Source organism: Notothenia rossii (genome assembly GCF_949606895.1).
Source record: "Notothenia rossii genome assembly, chromosome: 10".
NCBI lineage: Eukaryota > Metazoa > Chordata > Actinopteri > Perciformes > Nototheniidae > Notothenia > Notothenia rossii.
In genome coordinates, this window is record NC_136908.1 from 52,830,938 (window position 1) to 52,854,171 (window position 23,234).

Here is a 23,234-nt window from a genome sequence, read left to right on the forward strand (position 1 = left end):
TGGTACAAAAGATACATTTAGCTGATGCTTTTTATCCAAAGAACCTTACATATTCTTCCACAGTTGCACCATTTCTTCCTCCAGATTGTACTTGAGATATCCAGGAGTGCATTGTCCTCCACCTTTGACATCATGGATGCTTCGCAGCTATTTTTTTTTTATATGTATATACAGTATTTATTATAGAGTTGTTTTTGCCCTTTAGCTAATTTACATTTTTGTATTATTCCACCCACATATGCATGAATATGTATCATTTATATTCTTTATTCTCCTACTTAGTGTCAAGAGTTGGAGTATCTCAAGGTGTCGCTAGAGCTTTTACAAATACAATATTCGGAATTACTAACCTTCAAAAGCCTTGGAGAAAAATATATATTTTCTTCATTTTTATTGATTTTTCTTTTTCCCTAATGCTATAACTTAATGTTTTGGAATTTGAAACCAAGTTTTCAGCTTATTAAAACACCAGACACTTGTGAAACTTGAATGTTACTGCCGAAAAAAGATTTAAGGATTCAAGTTTTACTTAACATTCACCTCGAGGCAAACAAACATTTTGAAAAAACAAATACAAGTTTTCTGGCATTGAATAGCAAAAAGAAGAAGCTGGAAAGACATTGTAAGACCATTCACTCGACTGAAGCAGGATTTGACATTTTCCAGAATTCCAGTCTTAGTTATTTATTACATTTCCTTCAGTTTCATATTTCCACACAAATGGAGGGATGGTGAAATTTTGTCTGAACTCCCCCTCCTGTTGCATAAAAGATTGAGACAAGCGTCTACTGCGCACCTGATCATGAAAAACAGTCATGCTGAGGTTGACTTATTTTGCAACGAGTCAACATATTTCATTCATGTTTGCAGGTAGTAATTTATGGCACCGTAATTTACCGACTGAATCAGTGAACGCTTCATTGGGTGACAAATGAAACTGCTTTTGAAGCATGTACTTCATTTGCAATTTCCCGAGGAAAAATGTGACTTTGAACGGTTCCTGCATCAGGCGGTTGCTCCAAGCGGGAAAACACGGGGGACATTTTCCAGGGGTTTAAACTCGTGTGCAGGACGGTGGAGTGACTGTGGTTTTTTGGGGGGCGGGGGGGGGGGGAGGTAGCGGTACATCAGACCACCAAAACTTTTTTAGTGCAGCGTTTAACACAGCGGAAGTAACTAATGGGTAGTGCAGTCAGAACCGTGTGGTAAAAGACATTAGAATCAGAAATGAACTTGTTTATTGTGTGGCTTACACACGCATCTGAAATGACTTAAAACCAAATATTAGATGATGACTGTTATGAACTGTATTTTCATTTGATCAATACATTGAGCGGTGTGCAGAAATTGCTGCATCTGCTAAACGGTGTATATGTTATGGATGCGACACCTTCAAATAAAAGGTGGCTTCATTGATTTGACACACATAGATCGAGTCACTGAGTTCTCCTCCAGTCCTGAAAATGTTGTCTCTGAAGGGAGCTTTCTAAGGACTTAGAAAAATGCTTAAGTGCCTTCCAGTATCTTGGCTTTGGCATTGGCTCGGCAAATATTTATGCTTGCACTACAAAACCAAGGGGGTGCAGAGTTTGCTGCGTGATGTTTACCAGACGGGGACACAGAAGAAGCCATCAAGTTGCATCAAGGGAAGTGCAGATCAAGTTATTTTGGAACTCACCCTGGAGACTAAAAGTTAGGATGTATTGGCCTTCAATTTCGACAATCCTTTTTTTAGTCTGTCTCTCGCATGTCTTCGAACTTTATGAAAGTGTAATACTTGTAGTACCCGGTAAAAGCTGGAACTTCATAGTCATTGTTTCAAAGATTTTATGAAAATAACGTACTGTACAGACGGTGCTGTGTGTGTGAAAGCAAGACCTTAAGGGAGGGAATCAGCACATTTACCTGTGAGAGCTTGCACCTGTGACTTCATCCGACTTATTTTATGCTCCAACCTTCCACTTTCTTTTTCCCTCTCAGCCTCCGGGTTTGCTTGCGGTTAAACCAAGCGTCCCCTCCCACTCAACCCACACAGTGTGCCTAGCTAATGGTGTGGATGATATGGGTCTTATATTAAGGATATGACCGACGGTTCAGAGTCCTCTCCCTCCCCCTTGCCATTTACCCTCCCAATGGGCTTTAAAACAGCCCCCCCCCCCCCCCCCCCCCCCTCCTCCTCCTCCCAATCCTCCTCCAAGCTTTACAGAATTTTGCTAAACCTGCCCGGGCGAAGGGAGCACACCTTGTCTCCGCTACAACGATTTAATCTGCCGAGCACCTTTTCAATCAAAGAGTGTCAGGCAGGGCAGCTCTCGACATGACTAATACAATGCATTGACACACGCGTACAGGAAGTGGGGGGGCGTACAAAGGGGGGGGGGGGGGGGGGGGGCGGCGGGAGAGACTGACGTCCACACGTACGCCGCTCGCCCGGGCGCAGATCGATACTCGCAATCATCCAGGTGACAATGGGCCCAGGGGTTTATCGGCCCCTGATTCACACCATGCTATCATCACCTTCGCACAATCGCACAATCACACAATCAAGGGAGGGGGGGGGGGGGGGGGAAAGAGTGTTCATATGAGAAAAGTGAGGGGGGAGGGAATGGAGGGCAGGAGCTTGCAGGTAGGCTACATGAAATGTGTGAATATGTGCGTGAAATGAATTGAAATGGGTGTGAAAGTGCATCTATTTGCAGGCAGATGCGTATACACCTCCCATGTGTGTGTGTGTGTGTGTGTGTGTGTGTGTGTGTGTGTGTGTGTGTGTGTGTGTGTGTGTGTGTGTGTGTGTGTGTGTGTGTGTGTGTGTGTGTGTGTGTGTGTGTGTGTGTGTGTGTGTGTGTGTGTGTGTGTGTGTGTGTGTGTGTGTGTGTGTCAGTTGTTATCAGAATGACACCATCCTGCTCTCTCTCCTGCAGCCCCAGAGGATCAGTGGAGCTGCACCAGTTTCAAATGAAAATAAATGAGAGGCAGTGACCGCTACTGCCTGGGTCCCACTTTAATGAGGAAAAGGAGCAGAGAGGGAGGGAGGAGAGGGAGGAGAAGAGAGACAGAGGTGGAGGAGGGTGGGGCGAAGGCAGAGGGGGGAGAAATTGGAAAGTGAGGGAGAGATTGGTCGGAGTTGGCGTTGGAAGATGCAGAGAGGGACGAGTGGAGAGGGGGGCAGTGATGAATGGAGGGCCCCTCTCTGTCACCGATGCGATGGCCAATTACAGTGGAGCGCGCTCCGCTGCACTGCAGGTGGAGCGTACAGTGTTTTGAGTGGCCGGAGAATATCCCTCCATCCTCCATTTGCATTGAGAGAAGAAATCACTGCACAATGTAGGACTGAGAGCAGCTTTGGGGTTCACTGTTCAATTCAGAAGGACTGCATTCATGTCCTGCTCCATAGGTCTGGACTGCACTTTACCTTTGTGTTATTTCCCTGTATCTTATAGAATATCTGTTACAGTTTGCATTGATTCTGTCATGCCAAACGTTTCTAAAGGGAGTTTGCCTATGTGTTGGCTTTTTGTGTTTTATATATCAATGTCACCAAATGGCATCAGTTTTGAATTTAAAAATAGACCAAATCTATGTCACTCTTACCGGTGAAAAATACTTTTGAAATGAACCTTTACTGACTTTGATAATTTTGCCTAAACTATCAGAACTCATAACTGTAGGCTCACACACAGTTATAACAATCTTTCTTTAAAATATTTTTTGTTTATAAAAAAGAAATGTGCCATCACACTATAACTTCCCGCCAGTATCAAGTAGGACATTTAGGAGGCATTTTAAAGGCTCCAGAAGTTGGCTTAGTGCTTTACTACATTGTGTGGAGTTTAACTACAACACAGGTTTTCGGTGGTGAACCCCTATAAAAGTTATTTTATCACGTAACGCTTTAGGCTAAAGCTGCAACTTTAAACTTCAAAGCGTTCCATAGTCTGCTATAGGGTTGTAAAAACCCTGACTAAACTCAGCGTGATCAGTTCCTTTAAAATCCCACAGGATGGACCCTGAAGAACACGGTCCTCGAGACAAAACCAGGGCAGAGTCATGGTGAGAGTTTTGGAGATACAAGTTTCCCCTCAATGGCAGCTATGGTTTAACGCTGTCCAGTCCAGTCTAGCAGACAGCATGAACACTAGCAGACAGCAGCACATAGTATAGCCGGGAGGCCTCTTCAGGGGCAGAGGAAATCAAGTGTGTGTGTGTGGGGGTGGGGGTGGGGGAGAGAGACATACACACACTTTAAGTCATGTCTAGACCACCGATGCAAGCATTAGTGTGTGAGGGTCAGTGAGCAGGCCAGGGGGTATCTGCTTAACAATTCTTGATCTGAATGTCTTGTAACACAAAGTGTGTGTAAATGTGTGCTTGTCAAAATGCATGTGTGTGAATCAGGGTCAGATGCCCGGGAAGGTTTTATCATTTTTAACCCTTTCAACAACTATAAAATCATTCAATATGAATACAAGTTATTTTAAGTTGATATGTGAAAATGAAGGGTTCCTTTTATAATGTTGTTGTACCTGGTGCAATGACAACAAAGGAATTATATCATCTTATAGTTCCAATCATATGATGCCATTTTTGAGATGTCATGTGAAAAAAAAGACATTTACTGAATGTAAATACTATGAAATATGCGCAACCTGAACATGTTCACTAACGGGTATTGGAGGTTGATGATCAGCTTTCATGTTTACACAGCACATACAATGAAAATAGACATTTCAAACACAATTTAATAGAGAGCATTGAGCAGATAAATCAGTCTGCTGGGGTTTGTGTGTTGTGTCAGAGTGTGTGTAAAACAGGTCAGCGAGCATTTAGAGGCTGCAGCCCCACAGGTAAATCTGAGAATCCATGTTAACTGGAACACGGTGTCCTAGCCTAAGAGAGTCCAGCAGGGATTCCTAACAAAAGCAGAAGAGAGGGAGGGATGGGGTGAGTGATGGAGGAGAGGCAACAAGACACATGAAAGGCATGAAAATGGAGGAGAGAGAGGAGGGCTGGGGGAAAATATGGGAATGAGATTTGAAGATTGAACAGTGAGTGGCAGTGAGAGTGATGGAGAGAGTGTTAGAGAGAGATGTGGGCGGATTACTCCATCTCTGTTTTTGTTTGGTTTTCAGTCTTGACAGAATAGGAAAGTAGAGAAGAGAGAGTAGATTGGGACGCCTGTGTCTTCCTTTCATTTAAGAAGCGATTCAACTAAAAACACACACACATGTAGCGTAGATTACACAGTGATCCGGATGTGTTTTTACGTGTCTGTGTGAGCGCTGTGGATGAACGTTAGCAGTCGGGGTCAGTCTGGTTTCGGGCTCCTCACATGTCCACTTAGGCTCAAACGCAGCTGCTTGCTATTCTGAATTATTCATGAGCTCTTCATTAAATATTCACGTGTGAAAAGACGGCGCCATCAGCTACCCACAATCCTCTCCTCTGGGTAAGAAGCAAGGAAGCATAGAGACACCTCTACAGTGTCTGAGATAAGAGGCTGCTTTAAAAGCTTTATTTGTTTTAATTCGCTATGAAAGACCACCTATTTTTTCGTCCTGTCTCTTTTTCCTCACCCGCCCTGTCTGCTCCTCCTTCTCCTCCCCCCCCCCCCCCCCCCCCTCCCCTCTCCGCCTTTCTAAGTGATCGATTTGTGTTGTTCAGGCAACTGAGCCCCACAGACTGAGGTGAGAGAGATTAAGGCGGTGGGAAGATAGAAATAACTAGACAGAGAGAAGAGGCGAGAAAGAAAGAGAAGAATGGGAGCATGGGAGGTTGGAGGGAGACCTTGCCATGGGGGGGATCTGGGAGAGCAATGGGCCCTAGGGTGAAGAGATAGGAGAGGGGATAGCTGAGGGTGCAAAAGGGCAGAACAACAGCAACCACAGTGGGAAGATACAGTACAACACAATGTATGTTACGTTCACTATATTTGAGTAGAATTTAGGCTCAAGGATGCTGTCCTGTTGGGGGCAGCTTGGAAATGGACCAAGCCCCATCTTCTATAGGTTAGAAAGGTGATACATTAAATGTACTTGCATTCTCACTAATATCCAGCAGGGGGGTTCTCAATTGGTTGCGACTGATTGTATAGAAGTCTATGAGAAAATCCAAGTACTTTAAAATTCAGTATGATGGTCATGTTGTGAATTTTTTTAAATGATCTGAAAAAAGAAGACAAAGCCTGGTATCCTTACTAATATTCAACAGGTGGCGACTCCAGTGGTTGCGACTGATTGTATAGAAGTCTATGAGAAAATGCAAGTATTTTTTAGTATGATGTTCATGTTGTGAATTGTGTGCCAATATCTGTAAAAAAACAAACAATAAAGCCTTGTATCCTTACTAATAGGTGGCGTCATTTGATTGTCTAGAAATCTATTAGAAAATTACCCTACTGACTCAATTGATTTATTACCTCAGTAAACATTTTTCAAATGAGTTGATGGTCTCAATTGAGTTTTCTTTAACACAGCATGATGTTCATTTTTTAAATGATGGTCCCATTAGGAGTTAACTAGAGGATAAAGCAGCCAATACTACCTTGTGATTGACAGGCCCTACCATATTTGCTCCCGGATTGGGTGTTGTTAATGCCTTCGTCCTACAATTCAGCATACAGCTCCTCCATTCATGTCAGTTTGATTAAAGTGTCATTAAATTTGAAGCGTCATAACCGAAGCCCATAACTGCGTTGCAGTGACATCAACTTCCTTTATATGATCTGTTAAATGGCCGCAACCATTGAAATTTGTTATACCAATTGCTCGTTTCATTTTAGTTACTGTACTTGTTATTCTGGCCTTCAAGATATGATGGTGATTTTGTGTGTGTTTGAAAGAAAAAGTGATAGGCTCTGTTCTTTCCAAAATCCCACTGACTGTGATATTTCAGTTTTTGATAGGTTGGCATCAGGTCTTTAGGAAACGTTGAAAATTAAGCAAGATATTTTTGTTTTGAAGAGACTGAGCAGATGTTTACTTGGGTTGCAACCACCTGCCAGACTTCTTTTTAAAAAGAAATATGTTAAAGATTTACCAAAAAACGGAAGTTCTTAATTATTTTAGCTACACAACTTTTGTCTTTGAGTGTACTAGTCAGTAGCAGCCACATTTAAGCTTGTTAGGAATATAAAAGTGTGAAAAATACAATGAAGGTTCAGCAATGATCCACTGAGACCTAACTAGATGCAATCTTATCATTTAATGAAATGCAACCTGTTATTTATCACAGTGACCATTTACTTGATTATTCAAACAAAGCCGTTGTGATAACAGATAAATCATTTAAGCCATCAAAAAAAGGTTCAGCTTCTCAAATGTGAGGATTTCTCACTAAATATGGCTGTTTTCTGTCTTTGTGGCATAGCATATTCTGTACATGCATGTTCAAAAGTTATTGCATACATCTTTCATATACTGGAACGAAATAATTTCAAGCAAGTACAGTAAGTAATAGGCACCTTTTTTCACATTTAACTGATGTCAGACCAACATGTCCTCCTGCCATTCAGTGCATATTACATGAATGCACGAAGGTCCACGGAAAAAAGCTTGCATTATTAACCAATGCAAGGCTGCGTTATTATATGGAATACACAAAGGCAGGATTTATTCAGCATCGACCTACTGTTACGTTTACAAAAATCTGTTGGTCAGCATTGAGCGTTATCTGGATGGAAGTAGAAGTCCATCCAGCATTGTAGTCAATGCAGAATCCTTGAAGATATTACATAAATGTTGATCTTGAGGCCAAAATGACTTGCTTTTCAAATCCGAGCCTTTGCACCTCGATGTGCAGAGCAGAACCACCGCAGTGTTCACATATGCACACATGCTAACAAACACATGTATCATATTAAATGCAATATTAAAACAGCTGCAACACAAATTGCATATTAAATCTGACGGTTTCACATGGCTACATAGAAAATTGAGAATGTGCATGTTTTATTAATGGATGGACGCATTTTGTTTGGCGAACAGGAGGAACGGATTTGTTTGGAATTTCGAAAGCAAATGAGAACATTTGATTGCATGATTGTTTAGCACGAGAACATGCTCTACCCGCTGCATTTTCGCTTCAACAGCCGACACGCCTGCTCATGGTGAGACAGGTGTTCCTAAGCTTCCGGCAAACACAGAGCAACATGCAGATTCAGTTATTTTGCTACCTCCTATCATTAACCACAATTATTATTAAAGCTTCTCATGTACTAATTCATTTCCATGGTTTATATGTGCCTTACATATGTCCCAAGAAAAAAAGGTTGTATACATGTCACAAGAAAGCATTCTCAATGGTTACTTTCATTGGTAGGCTACTATTCCTAACGTGGTTCCAATGAAGACTATAGAGCCCAAAGGAATGACTCAGAAAAACTGGATATGAGTCAGCATTTCTTTTGCACTTGTTTCACGTGTTTTATAGCCAAAACTATTGTTGCATGCTTTTATTCCATAGGAGTTAATAGGAAATATGATTTTGGGATGTTTATTGTTTATTGTGAACAGAACAATAATGAGCAGAAGGCAATAATTGAAAAGATACGGATACATGACTCGGTTTAGATAAAGCAAGGATTTCAAAAATCTGTTGGAAACAAGCAGGGAAATAAGTGCATGAATTATTGTGATGTCTTATTGCATTGCTGCCTTGTGTGAATCTGTAATCACTTTATAACTTTGTTGGATTTGGGTTCACCTAAAGCAGCAGCCATTAGCATCACATTCAGTCCTGAAACAGGAAAGCCTGTGATGATGGGGAACTCAGCCGAGTACGTTGCAACAGTTGGTTAATAATGTCCTGGACAGCCCCTTTCTGTGAAGAAGGGTCAAGTGCGGTGAAACATGCAGCATCGTCCCCACTCCTGGGACACTGCGAGCCCTCGGGGGCTAATGTAGGATCAGCTTTTCCCGTCCATACTATGACCTCGCTCCTTGCAAGCAAACATGTAGACTGACCCCCCAGCCGAGCCGTGGGCCAAGTCCCACCCACGCCATACACTTACCCAGCTGAATGTGTGCATACTGAGCACTTTTTTTTTTTACCATTGACCCAGATACTCATATTCTTCCCCCAGAGAGCCGCCTCTCTCAGTCTAAGAGAGGCTCATTATTTTACTGGAGTGCCTCCCCTCATTTCTCCCACAGAGGAGGGAGGAAGTGGGGCAACCTGGTACAGGGGTGCATTCAAGCCCATTCCCGTTCCACAGGGAGGCACACTGCATCCACACAATTAACACGGCGTAAAATAGTCAGCAAATGTGCAGCTAAATTATGGGCTGGTTCATTATTACCAAGCTATCCCCACGCGTAATTGCACCTCTCCAAATTTGGAAAAACTCATTGGATTGTAAATCACCTAACTGGCCATGCTTTTATGAAGTCGAAATACTGAAGCATGTGTGATAGTATAGGCCTATTCTCAGTCTGTCTTTTATATGCTCCGAATCATGATTGTGCATTGTATTTAGCGGGCGGTCAGGCAGAAAACAGCCCTGTTTTAAAAAATCATGTTGTTTCAGGTCAGGGAGATAATAAAAATCCTCCAGGGAGGACAGTTTGAGTCTTAAATAAGTGAACACATTTTGTTTGAAGGCACTAGCGAGGAACATCTTAGTAGCCTAAATAATTGAAGCTTTGTTTTTTTAAGACGAGTGTGGCAATAATGAAGGCTAATGGTTAAAGACACAGCGGTTAGAGACAGCTATGGCTGAGGAGACCTAATAGTTAAAGATCAGCTGCAGCGTTATGCGCCACGCCTCCCCGGATCGGCACCTGGTTCTCCAACAGTCCGTCAGTTGCGCTGTTGCAGAGCGAGAGCGAAATCTCAGACAGGACCGGCGGAAGAGAGGCAGGAGAAGCGAATGGGGGCGAGGAGGTGGAGAATGTGACAACTGCTGGATGCGGACAGAGTGTGTACGGCTGGCTACACTGCCTTTAGGGAGGCCTCGGTTCTTGCACCTGTCCCTCTCCGTCTCCGCGGCCAGGCGCAGTTTGGGCGAGAGCGACGCTCCTTTTTATTTATCAGGCAGGGTGCACCGCGGTGGAGGCGCACACACACAAGATACTGTACGCACACACACGCACACACACAGGGCAGGCAGGCAACATGACTTCATCCTACAATCTGGATTTTCTGCCCGATATGATGGTGGAGAGCCGCCTGCTTGTTCCCGGAGACAGAATGTGAGTTATCTTTTTCTTTTTCGCGTGTGAATGTCTGCTTTTTTTGAGTGTGTGTGTGTGTGATCTTGACTGTCCTGAAAAGCAGCTGTCCGATGTGGAAATGTTGCTCCGCTGCTGGATATGTGACTTGAGTCGGGGTCACAATGAACGCTATAACCGGCGTTTCTATATCTCTGTGTGATTGTGTTAGTTATGCCTTGTTCTTATTAATATCCGTCTATAAATTGCTTGGAGAGCGCCCGGGGCGGTTATCAGCTATAGACAGGATGGTGATGAATGAACGCCATTATGGAGAATTAACGCCACCGCCGTGAATAAACCTTGTCTTTATGAAGCTGTTTATCTGCTTCATGTCGTCAAATTGTTGAAGCAGGGTCGACTCTTTTCGAGCATCGGTTCCCCATCTCGCTCCGTGGCACAGAGAAGGGGAAGTTGCTTTGATTTGCGGCTGCCGCCCATCATAATGTATGTGGGTCTCCGGGGCTGGAAGCGGTGTGCTTGGGACTGTGCAGCCGGTCGGGAGCGCACCATGCTGAGACACATAAAGAGCACAAGTCGATCCGTCTATTCTCTCTGTTGGTTCAGAAAAAGCTCAGGGTGGAAGACAGGAGTGATCTCAGTCACATGATTTAACTCCACTAGAGGCGTTTTTCTGCGCCCTGTTATTCTCCACACTTTTGACACTTGGATGCATTTGCAGAAAAATACACTGACAATACACAATAGGAGTGGATGGAGCTTTTTGAGTGAATGAATGGATGACCAGTATCCCGTGTTTTTCAATTGGATTTGCGTTAATTCAGTTACGCTCCGGAATTTGTAGAGCAGGGACAAAGGGAGGTTTTCATCCCAACATCATGGTCATGTGTTTTTTTTTGTTCACAGTGCATGTCCCACTTATGTCCCCTCAGCTCACAGCGCCATGTTGATGGGTCATGTATGTTTCCCGACCAGATCAAATATAGGTTACAATGTGCTGCAGTTGTCTCTTTTATCTTTCTCTGTAGGTATTTGTTCCCCGTACATCCACAGTGTTTGTTGGGATGCTACACTTGACTTTATGGTGAATCATGGTGTAAAAGAATGGAACTAACGTAATGAAGGGGGAATATGTGTCTATGTGTTTGTCTGTGGGTGGGTGGTGTTGTGAAAAACGGATTTAGACTCAGAATGCAAGGCATTTAAGGATACTGCATAAATATAACACAAAAATGATGCAGCAGCTGGAAATGAACTTCAGTTGACTCACTATAAAATACTGTTTTCATCATAAAGTAGCTGATCGTAGACTGTAAACCCACTGTTTTACCTTAGGCAAAATATAATTCAACAAAGACTGTTTATAGAAATACAGAATGTAGAAGTTACTACAGTTGCAGTACGATTGTTAGCTCTATAGCACTATATCAATATTTATGTTATATTTATATACCACAGCCATACTTTTTGTCACTACCACAATACTGTGTCACAGCCCTTTTCTGTTGTTAAATACTACTTAGTTTATTCATTGTGGCTAAAAATAATGTTTCAAATTCATGAAAAAATGACTTTCTTCATTCATTTCCAGGCAACGGTCATAGACACATTTGATGACCATATTAAAGTATGGCTCTACTCAGTGTTGGTTGCATTTCACACAATGAAATGCTTCCATTCACAAGATGGGTATCAAAGGAAGGCTCCATTGGTATTGTCAACACTTTTTACTGATATTGTCATTTTTTAAACCTATACCCAGCACTAAACAACCCAAAAATCCTCATTCTATTCAACCATTGATGTATAGCAGAGGCACAATATAGGAGATCAAAAAAAGCAACAAGTGTTTCCCATTATACAACGGCATGAATCACAACATTACTCAGATTCAAGCATTTTATGAGGCCGGGGCGTGCACTTTCCCCTGCAGAGCCTCCCTCCATTGACTTCTCATGTAGTAGTCTATTACCTCGATGTCACAGTGATGAGAAGGCTTTCTCATTAATCAGTGTCAGCGGCTGTGACGGCGTGGGCCCCGCGTAGGACCAGCGGGGGTGGACTGGGAAGCCATCACCCTCCCATCCTCCCTTCCCTTCCTCCCCTGGATGCGTCTCGCACCACCAGTTGCGGGTACATCCGCCCCGCAGTGAAGGATTTATGAATAATGTGTGAAGCGGCATTAGACAGGCCTATCTGTGGCCTCTTACCCAGCCGAGCAGGAGGCGGACAGGTTGAACCAGAGAGCGCTTATGGAGATGACACTTTGTATTTACGCGAACACGCCTCTTGAGCCCGCCCATTAAGCCCCTCGGGGAAGTGATCTTTTGATTTACTTGTTTGCGTCCTTGCGTTAAATGGCACTATTTCTTCAGTAGCAATGGTAACATTTGCATTCATGCTGCTCCTCTTAACATCCTTCCACTGGCTGCTTTCCCTTTCCTGTCCTTCCTGTAGAGACTCCCAAGTTGACAGCCCCTGATAACATTAGACTTGTCAAATATTAGCTGAGATCATATGAGAACTAAGTGGAACTAACAGTCCAATCTCTCTCTATTCATTCTTATCAGGGATGGGAACATGAAAGGGCGTAAAGTGAGAGATTCAGGAAAAAAGGAGCAGGACCTCTGCCCTTTACTTTCCCCTCTTACTCCAACTCTGAAGACTAGACTTGCTGGCTCTATGGGAAATATGTGACCCCCTCACCTCTTCGACACTGTGTTGAATCCTGAAACTATTAGATTCAGGGATTATTACACTTCTGAGGCTGCAGGGCGGACAGTATTTAGAAATGATTTCTCGCACATAGCAATGGAATATGTGTTCAAAATTCAAGAAAACACGGACGTGAGGTTGCTAACTTTAACAAGAACACAGTGTGCAGAATAAAACAAGAGACAGACTGGCGATAATGCTTGAAAATGCCACATTCTTGCCAAGTGTGTACACAACCCACCGCACACAATTGCTGCTCTCAGAGGGAAAATGTATATCTGACCGCTGATTTTCTTTACGACCTCCCCCCCCACCCACTCCTATCTTCTCTTCCCCCCTTTCCAAGCCTGAAAGTATACAAATCACGAAGTCAACAGCTGAAAGGGTCCTGTGACAGACAACATAGGGTTCTCATGAGAAATATATACGAGGGTCTGTTTGTTTAGATGACGGGGCGGTATGGACAGAACGCATGGTTTTAGAGGGAGGTGAATAAAGGCTTGTGTGCCTTGCTTTTGTTGGCTGATACCACCATGGAAACAACACAGAGAAACATATTAACGTGTGCTAGATATATTAAACACCCTTTCTTTTGATAGTGGACTTTATTGGAAGATTGCAAAAACAGATATTCCTCTTTGCACTTTAAATGCATGTTATGTACAATTTTGTATTACTGTTTTTATTCTTTTCGGGTTTTATTTTTTACCTCCGGCAGACTAAAGTCCTTATGCAGATTTCCCCCCAAACCATGAGAGAATTTTCCTTATTCTTTCATTTTTTAAAGATTCCATAATTTAAGTCAATAACAAAGAAACGCTCAACAATGAATCTATATTTTTCATGTAGGCCGCAAAAAATGTGTCCTTCCTGAACCACAAAAGACAGATCCTCTTCATTGATGAAGGTTAAGAAGTTTGAACTAAAATGATATTTCTTGTCAAAATGGCTTAACCCAACTTCCCCCAGTTTAATTAATCATGAGTATCCTGATTCTGACTCTGATAGAAAACATTGCATGGCATTTTGTGGCCAGTATGGATGATCTAACTGGTACATCACACTTATCCTTGAAGTGAAATAGCCTACGACAAGAGAGATTGCTGAAAAAGAAGGGTGGAAATTGACTGGGAGAGGAATAAAACGGGGGAAAGGTGTGAAAGAGGGAGGAGGAGGAGGAGTGATGGTTTGACAGCATTTGACTCCCTGGACAGACATCTGGTCAGATTTGAATTGTGTCTTATCTGATGTCGAGATTAAGAAGAAATGAGTTAGAAAAGGGAGTCAGTAGAGCTGGTGGTGATTCTATCTGTCTTCCAACCTATAGAGAGAGAGAGACCTTTACATTCTTTATTGTGAGGATGACACACACACACACACACACACACACACACACACACACACACACACACACACACACGGAGGAGGAGAAATGCATCAGCCTTCTGTCATTTCCGTTATTACTGTTTTTGTTCATAATAATGTTATTTAGGCGGGAAACACGTACAGTATTTGTGATATACGATGTGATGGAGTCGTCTTCACGCATCAGTGACTGCAATGTTGCTTTATGTCGCTTTCTCTCCGTGTGTGTGTGTGTGTGTGTGTGTGTGTGTGTGTGTGTGTGTGTGTGTGTGTGTGTGTGTGTGTGTGTGTGTGTGTGTGTGTGTGTGTGTGTGTGTGTGTGTGTGTGTGTGTGTGTGTGTGTGTGTGTGTGTGTGTGTGTGTGTGTGTGTTGTGTCATTATGATGAATGTCTTTGCTCTGTTGGGGCTCAGGAGCAGTTGTCTGTGGATGACACCGTGTGTGTAGGTGGTGATGTATCATGACCAAGGTCTCTCTGTGTGTGTGTGTGTGTGTGTGTGTGTGTATGTGTGTGTGTGTGTGTGTGTGTGTGTGTGTGTGTGTGTGTGTGCGTGTGCGTGCATGTGCGTGCGTGCGTGCGTGCGTGCGTGCGTGCATGCGTACATTTTTGCGGTTTTACATTATTATGGCGACAATGCAAGAAGGAATTTCGACCTGCCACTTCCTACTGCGACCAGACCCTTAACTGCAACAGCGAGTGGCGTCAATTAGCGGCCATATCACACACTCTATGCTTCACACGGACAGAAATAGCCAAGTACACCCAGTGATGTGTTGATCTGGAGAGTGAATGTGCAAAGATTTGCTGCTTGTGTGGAAACTTTAGATTCTTCTAGTGCGTCTTGCTTACTCTTCTCCACTGCTGATGATCTGCTCATGATTAACTCTATTTACTCCGTGAGCCATGTTGCATTCAAGGCTTGCAAAACTCAGCATTCATTCCAATCTCTCTCATTGTCTCTTGGTTAGCCGAGCTTCACTATCGAGCTCTCCTTGATTATTTTTACCGCAGCACATTGCATTTAGTCTCTGTGCTTAGTCATGTCGAATACACACATAGGTACACACATACTGTAGATTAAGCTCTGCGAAGAGAGTTTTCTGTGTGCAATTGTATGTGTCAGTGTCCTGTTTTCTGAGAGGAGTATTTCATCACTTGGCCTTGAAACGAATGAAGCATGCACATGCTTTCAATGCTGCACATTGCCACCCACACAAATACGCAGAATGCACACCACGTGAGACACACGCGCGCATACACAAACACAGTCTCCACGTTGTTCACATCATGTCCCTGGGCTGTAGTGATGGGCAGAAAAACAACTGAATCCAAAGAGACTTAGTGAACACAGTGATCATCTTCCTCTCCCGGTATATGAATATCTCTCCTCTCCACCACCTCTTCTCCTCTCGCTCTTGTTGTCTTATTCTCAATAGTCAGCCATGCATTCGTTCTGTGCAGTGGCATTACTCTGCCTTGCCAGAGGGAGAGCTTACCTCATGCATGTCTCTGTCGATTTTTTTCTACCCCTTCTTCCCCACCCCTCGATGTATCCCTCTTTGGCCTGTATCTTCCTCTCTTTTCTCTCTTCACTCCCACTCTCTCCCTCCTTCTCCATTCAAGCATGCTAAATGCTTTACCTCTGTCAACTCTTGAGTCTGAAAGGAGCTCATTATTGTGGAGAAGGAGAGGAATTTGGGATTAGGAGCAACATTTGTGGACTGAGGCTCTTGTTCAGCTAAAAGAGCCATCAGATTTACAGAGAAGGGTAGACTTACCTGCGTTAGTGTGTGGTATTATTCACTAATCGCCTGGGTTAGGGTTTCAATGTGATTTTAAAGTGATTGCTCCTTGAATAGGCATGACTCTTTTCCTGGCAAAAATGAAACTCTTGCATATCAACCAAGTTTAACTTTGATCGACCAATATTGATGATTTAAATGATCTTTGTTCTATATAATGCCTCAATGAAATATGGATTAAAGTTATGTGAGAAGAGGACTTCAGGTTATTACTAAAGGTATTGGCAGGCAAGTTCCATGAAGCTATTTTGACATGTTGTCTTTTTGCACATATTTTGCACTCCAGTTTTGTACCTGGACTTATTTGGAACGAGGTTGTAAGATAGAGATCAGAGAAACTTAAATAAATAGCTCCAGAATAGCAGAAAGTTGACCAAGTTGTGTTTTTGGCCTTTCAGGGTCAGACTCCAGTATCTACCTGTCATATACCTCATTCACACCAACGCAACTCCGGTTCAAGCTCCGTGCTAGAGCTTTTCAGGTTCAGAACCGGTTCTTCGGTTTAGCTCCGGCTCTTTTCACACCGCCCGGAATCCGACTGGTGCTGCGTCATTGCGTCATCGTTTGCGTCATGACGTAACCGTTTGCGTGCCTGCTTCATAAAGTCAAACCGAGCGGGTGAAATCAGTTGCATTCATTTCTTATGGCTCTATCTGCAGCTTTTCCGGAGTCATTTCTGTGTTTTAGACTATATTCTTATAAAAAAGTGTACTCGTGTCAATAAAGTTTTTTTTAAAACACAACTGCTTCCGAGGTCGGTCTTATTTCTTAAGGTGGACTGAACCATGAGTGTGGAGTAACGTTGTATCTTTCATTTAAATGAACTGTAACCTTCACCCAGGTATGTAACAGCTGTTCTCAAATGAACACGTGAAGTAAAGTTTAATATTTATAGTTTTATAGATTTACAATTAGTTATAATGAGAGGTGATCAACGTGAATGCTCAGGTTCCACCTTAACACGCAGACACGTTGCTTCACCATGAGCAGAAACCTTTATATATACAGTCTATGGCAGAAACACTGAAACTCTGAAACTCTTGTTAAGTTTCTCCATCGTTGTGTACAAACTTGATAAAAAGCAGGCTTTTTGTTGTTGTTCAGGAGTTAATCCTGCCCCTGCCCCTGCCCCGGCCTCGACGTAAGCGTGACGTATGCGGTGCTTTTGCTCTGGCCGGACAATTTTTTTGTGCTTGAAACGAACCGGATGCCGGAGCTAAGAGGCTGCTCCAATGCGGTGTGAACATGAAAACCCGGTGCTTTTAAAGCTCCAGCTCCGAACCGGCCCTGAAACACCGTTGGTGCGAATTAGGTAATAGTGGTATGGTGTTGTACAAATCCTGGGCAGAACCTATTGCTTCCATGGATGTGCGTGCATCCAACCCTGCACAGCTGCTAAGCTGGTTAGCGTGCAGGAAGCAGACCCGGTGACATAGAAACTTAGAATAGAAATAGAATAGACATAGAAACTTAAAGTCTCCGATCACATGATGGCTAAAGGTCACACAAAGGTCAGAGCCAACTGCTATGAGCAGCTCCTGCTGTACAAATCATACCACGGTTTCATTCCAGACACCTCAGCAGCTGTCTTTTTAAAGAGTTAACCCTATGTCTTTATTGTTTGATTTTGTTTCAGTCTTTGGTGCTAATTGGTTATTTGCAGTGGAACCTCTCACTTGTCAAGCAAACACCGTGATCAGCACTGTGAAGTCTTTTCTTCTTGGATCTGCCCATGATTAACTTTCTGCTCATACACATGCAAATTATTCAGTTCTGTTCCTATTGATTCAAAACAAATCATCATTGTGATATGACATCCTGTGCACAGTGAGGTGTTTGCCAGGAAAGACATGCCAGACACTGAACACAAATGCCATCATGTTTAAGACTGGCTGGAAGCAAGGTTGAATCATTGTGTGTGTTATGAATAAGATGGTGGCAAACCGTCATTTTCATGGGAGATGGATATTTTTTAAACGCATTTTCAAATGTTTGCCAGAGGTAACTTCAATCAGCTAGTATTGGGTTTGAAATAGAAACCTGCAGGCTCTTGGAGCTAGATTGGTTATCTCTGTAGTTGTGGCAAACAGAATGACGTTGATGGGGTCAAACTTTCCATTTATGTGCCATTTCAATTGTCTAACCTTTAAATCTGAATGTAAACGTGTTGCATAATTCAACAGTATATATTCAGCGCTAAAAGAATTGGCTTATAAATAGCTTACCCATACAAGAAAATGTAGCTTGTCTTGGAGTCAATTGTGTCAAAAAGAAAATGATTGCAGGAATATCAATGACTTCTTTGTCTTGGTTTGGCAATATATAAGTAAAAGACAAGTAAATCACTATTACCGCACTCCATTAGCCTCCGAAAACCTTCGTCCTGACCTTATAATGGAGTCTAAATAGAAATCAAACCTCCAGCCATGCATGGGGGATTAATCTGATTCTTCCACCCTTACCTTAGGGTGCCACCCAGCCTCATTGGCGGAGCACAGACTGTACTTCCTTCCCATAAATCTCTCTGTCTAGTCTCTTCCTCTCCGTCTGAGTCTCTCCACTCCCATCTGCTTTATATGGGTGCTTCAAAACGTACACGTGAGCACATACGCACAAAAAAACACACACATATCCATACACAGCTGCAAAGCTGTCAGGTCTAACCTTGACTCGCACAAAGAATGAATGTTAATGCAGTGGGGAGGGCGGAGGGGCACAAACAGGATGTCAGAGAGATGCTGCTTGTCTCTGCCCGACCTACCTCTTTCTTCCCTGTGGAGCCTGAACTCAGCACAATCTTTCTGTTGGAGGCATTTTATCTCTTCTCTCACTGAACCGCAACAGCTAGCTTTTCTTTTTCTCTCTTTTCACTAAACTGATCCCAGGAGTTTAAAAGCAAAAATAACCGTTTTGGGAGATTAACACTGAGGTCAAATCAACACCAAATTCACACTCAAATAATAATCCTTGATGATACAGTATGAACCCTGCTTTTGTGTTTCATGCTACCACATCGATAATGAAATCATATGTAAAGCTGCACAGCTGCCAAGGAAATACACTTTAAAACTTGAAACCACCAATCCACTCAAACGTAACATATCTATCATTGTATAATGTTTCTGGTGTGCTTCTGCTCTATGGTAAGCATCTATCTAGCCTAGAAATGAAACTACATCCCTTGGACGAATGAACAAGCTATTGGTACCTGGTCAGGCCCTGCTGGAAACCTGGTCCAATTGATTTAAGAATCAGCCAAACTTTAGCAGCACTTTATCCAGCTTTGTGTCAGTGTGTGCTCCAAAAGTCTGTCCAAATCAGTTCAAACAATGAACCAATGCTTTCACGTAATTTACCAGAGGTCTGGCAAGCTATTCTCAAAGCTGGGAAAGTGTAAGTGGTGGAACCTAGAATTTGTCAAATTGATAACTACTTAGAATCCACTGAGTTGATAGGCAACACATGCATGACTTTAGAGTCTAGATTATCCCTATAGATGTGTATTTCATACCCTTTTCTCTCCATTGTTGTATATCCTTGGGACATTGAGTTAATCAAATATAACAAATGTGCCCCCCTCGTGATGTTTCCTGGCCCGGACACATTGGAGTCATTGGGGTGTACTCTTTGTCGATTTGGAGTCTGCGACCTGAAAATGTTTGCAAAGCTATATAGAGAGCAGCCGGGCCTTCAGCGGTAAACTCCCCAGCAGTGATAGATGTTTGTGTTCTAGATAGCAAAGTGATCGATGGGAGTATTGTTGGGAGGGGGGGAGGCGTTCAGAGTTGCTGTTATTGTGTTTCGGAAAAGCTACGGGGAGATGGGGTGAGGGGGGGCAGGGGAGAGTTTGACGGGTTTATTGAGAAGCGTGATCTACTGCACCGCCCCGGGACTCCTAGATGTAGTTAGAGAGGGCGGAAAAGAAAGAGGGATTGGAAGAAGAAAAAAAAAAAGAGAAAGTGTTAGTGAAGGTGAATGAAGGGAAGTAGAGGAAGTCTGCATGAGAGGGAGGAAACAGAGGCAGGAAGTGAGGATGGTGCAGAGGTAAATGTGTTGGTTATCTGTTGATGTTTATCTGCTGTGTCCTGAGGGCTTGTGCATTCATAACAGTGATCTAATCTGCACCTCTGGAGACACACACACACACACACACACACACACACACACACACACACACACACACACACACACACACTCACACACACACACACACACACACACACACACACACACACACACACACACACACACACACACACACACACACACACACACACACACATACACACTCTCTGTGCCCATGCCACCAATCATCCATTTAAACCATCATCCATCTGCCCTTCATCCAAACCATCCATTCAGCCCACCTTTCCACTTTTTAATTTATCCTCCCCTTTATGCCGCAGAATTCCTTCCATCTTTCAATCCGCGCTTCCACTACTACAACCTGCTGAAATCCAATTGGCCTTAACTCACTCCCCCTTCCTCCCCCACTCTTTCCCATTTACCTTCTGCTGCCGTAGGGTTCAATGGAGTTTTAAAGGCAGAAACCGATGCCAAGTATTTCAGATTGAAGCTGCTGACTGCTGATATTTTGTGCTGATATTCAATAGCTTTCAAATTGGCCAATTTCATGGCAAAAAAAGTCTATAATATTCTAAAGATTGGTCCGAGCCCGGCAGGTGATAGGTTCGGAGTTTGGGGGTCGCCATGCAATCTTGTCAATGTTTTTTTAACACTCTAGCAAGGTTGGGTTTTTTTTTTCAGGTCTGACACTTAGTAGCCTTAAAGAGCAGTTTAGCACCTGCTACAAACCTGGCTTTTGTGGACCTCTGTTAAATTCAATTCCAACTAAGGTGCAGTGTTGTAAAAGTGTACCCCAAGGTCTGTCGTTACACTACGGTCTCTCCATTGGCCGGGTCAAAAGGGGCAACATACTTGAAACCTTCAAACGGGGATAACAGAGAAATAAACTGTGAAAACCCATGGAATTTGTCATTTGTCGCTCAACCTTGTGTTAGATTGTCATCCCTGTTTAGGGTTAAGGACTTTAAAATCCAATTAAATAAATCATTCCAGTGTAGAAATGATGTATTTCCACTGGCACTATCCCGACATATTGCAGGCTCTTAAGAAATTCTTCAAGAATGTATGTGTGAACGTCACTGAACGAGGAGTTTTGGATTATTGTTCTGAACCTTTTTACCGAATAATAACGAATGGAGGGGATTCTTCAAGGCGTCCATTTAGGCACGAAGGACATTATATACCTCTCTTTACTTTGATTGGTGGACAGATTTATAAGTCTCCCTCCACTCTGTGAGAAGCCTCCTTAAGGGCCTGCATGCCTTTATGTTCCCTGGCATGTTAGATGCTGAGTCGGTATCATATGGACACATATGTACCCTATATGCCTTGAGTATGTCACATGACAGGTGACAGTGGGTGAGTGACGGTAAAGTATGTGGGTGTATTTAATGTATGTAATTAGACTCTCTCTGCCTGGGTTGAATAGTGTGGGAGTGTGGGGCACAAAGAGCCTTTACAAATTGTGTATTTTTATATTAGCCACCTTCCTCCTTTGCATTTACCTCAGAGAGATTTTATTCCATTTCCCATGTTTAAATGAAGGTTTGAGTAAACAGTAATAGATCAGTGGAGCATGCAGAAACCTCCATCTACCTTGTTTTTCCTCTAACGTATTCAGATGTAGCATGGCTAAACTGCGCTGGATGACAGCAATTTGTGATTTCTCTTTGTGAGTGTTTCAGCTGCATCGTGTGTGTCTGAGCTCAGTGTGTGCAAAGGTGGGCATATCAGTTTTGCACAATGAAGCGATTGGCAGAGGTTGGAGCTTCGCGATAATGGCTAAAAACCAATGTCAGCTTCTCATTCCTTTTGAACAGCAAAGACCCTTTTCAGAGAAGTGAGAAAGCAGACTGATTATCCTCCTTCAAACACCACCGCTTAGGCGAGGGCACTGTAATTTGCCACTGAGAGGCTGAAACATGAGGTGTCTTTGGAGCCATCGATTCCTGTTGGCCTAAGCCGAAAGGGAACAAGAGGGTGAAAACAAGCGGGGGGCCAAGCCATTGCTGTGGATGAAACACCGACATCTGGTGCGTTTAAGGGCTCTGGCTTCCCTCAGTTAGATGTTGTAATGTTTGTTGTGCATGGATGTGTGCACTGCCTGCGAGCGTAGCTGCTCGTTCATGCATGCATGTACGCCAAACAGTGCCTCGCTTTATCCTGTAATAACCCGATACAAGGCATGGGAGTGGAGAATGGCCTCTCAACCCGGGAAGTATGTGAAAGAGGGGGGTGGGTGGGAGGACGCTGGGGCTAACGTGGCTTCATTCCTCCAAGCTGCTGCTGATCAAACGGGTGTGATGGCTTTGGCAGAGGGAAAAAACTGAAGGCACCACTGGAAAGACATTAACTCAAGCGGGAAAAAGAACCTTAAAGGAGCAGAGTGGCAATCTCCACTGCTTGGCTCATTTCTCTCACCACAGATCCATTTTTTTCAATGTCCCAGACCATTTCCCACCAGGGATGCTTAGCTCGTGTGATCTCTCTGCATGTTTGGATACGTGTGTGATCAAGACCCCCCCCCCACCCTTAAGTCAGCCTAATTTCTATAATTGAAAACAGTCATCTGATGTGCAGTTCAAATGTTGGGCAGACAGCGGCAGCACTAAGATGTTACCCAGTGATGCATGAATTAGCACCGTAGCTAATTCAGCCGAAGTGAAACTCTGAGGCATTGCCATTTCAAATGTATTATTAATACGCTTAAATATAGATGATTGCAAGGAAAAGGTTTGTATTTGGCTTGAAAAGTAGTTCCAAAATGAGCCTGGAGTTATTTTGATAGGTTAAATTAAAGTGCAAATTCTCACAACTTGAGGGAACTTTATATATATGGAGCGAATACAAAAATACATGGTGGTCTAGCTAGAAGCTGACATTTTGAAGTTGTTTTTTGCAGGTGCAGTTTTTTATCAGACCGCAGCAAAAAATATCTCAAGTTGAAACAAAAAGTATTTCTTTCTCTGCCAGGCTCAATGATTTAAACTTATCCTGCGACTTGCTTACAGTTATCAAAGCCTCCGCCTGATAAAAGTGCCACATGTATTTTTCAACTAAACCCAGAGACATCATATTTGATTCCACGTGTTATTGCTGC

At 43.1% G+C, this 23,234-nt stretch overlaps 2 protein-coding genes across 11 annotated transcripts in view; both read left to right on the forward strand.

The window, feature by feature from the left end:
* The window catches only part of celf2 (cugbp, Elav-like family member 2), a 401,403-nt gene that overhangs the window by 275,454 nt on the left and 102,715 nt on the right, over window positions 1-23,234 (forward strand). The window lies entirely within an intron of this gene.
* LOC307021233 (CUGBP Elav-like family member 2) overlaps window positions 1-23,234 on the forward strand; it is a 113,726-nt gene that overhangs the window by 55,371 nt on the left and 35,121 nt on the right. The window contains exon 1 of one of the 2 annotated variants that reach the window (XM_079653167.1): window positions 9,494-10,187. The exons of the other annotated variant lie outside the window; for it this stretch is intronic. Within the exon in view, the coding sequence (XP_079509293.1) occupies window positions 10,111-10,187 (77 nt within the window). The 5' untranslated portion in view covers window positions 9,494-10,110. Of the gene's footprint in view, window positions 1-9,493; window positions 10,188-23,234 lie in introns of those variants that run through there. 2 annotated transcript variants of the gene reach the window in all.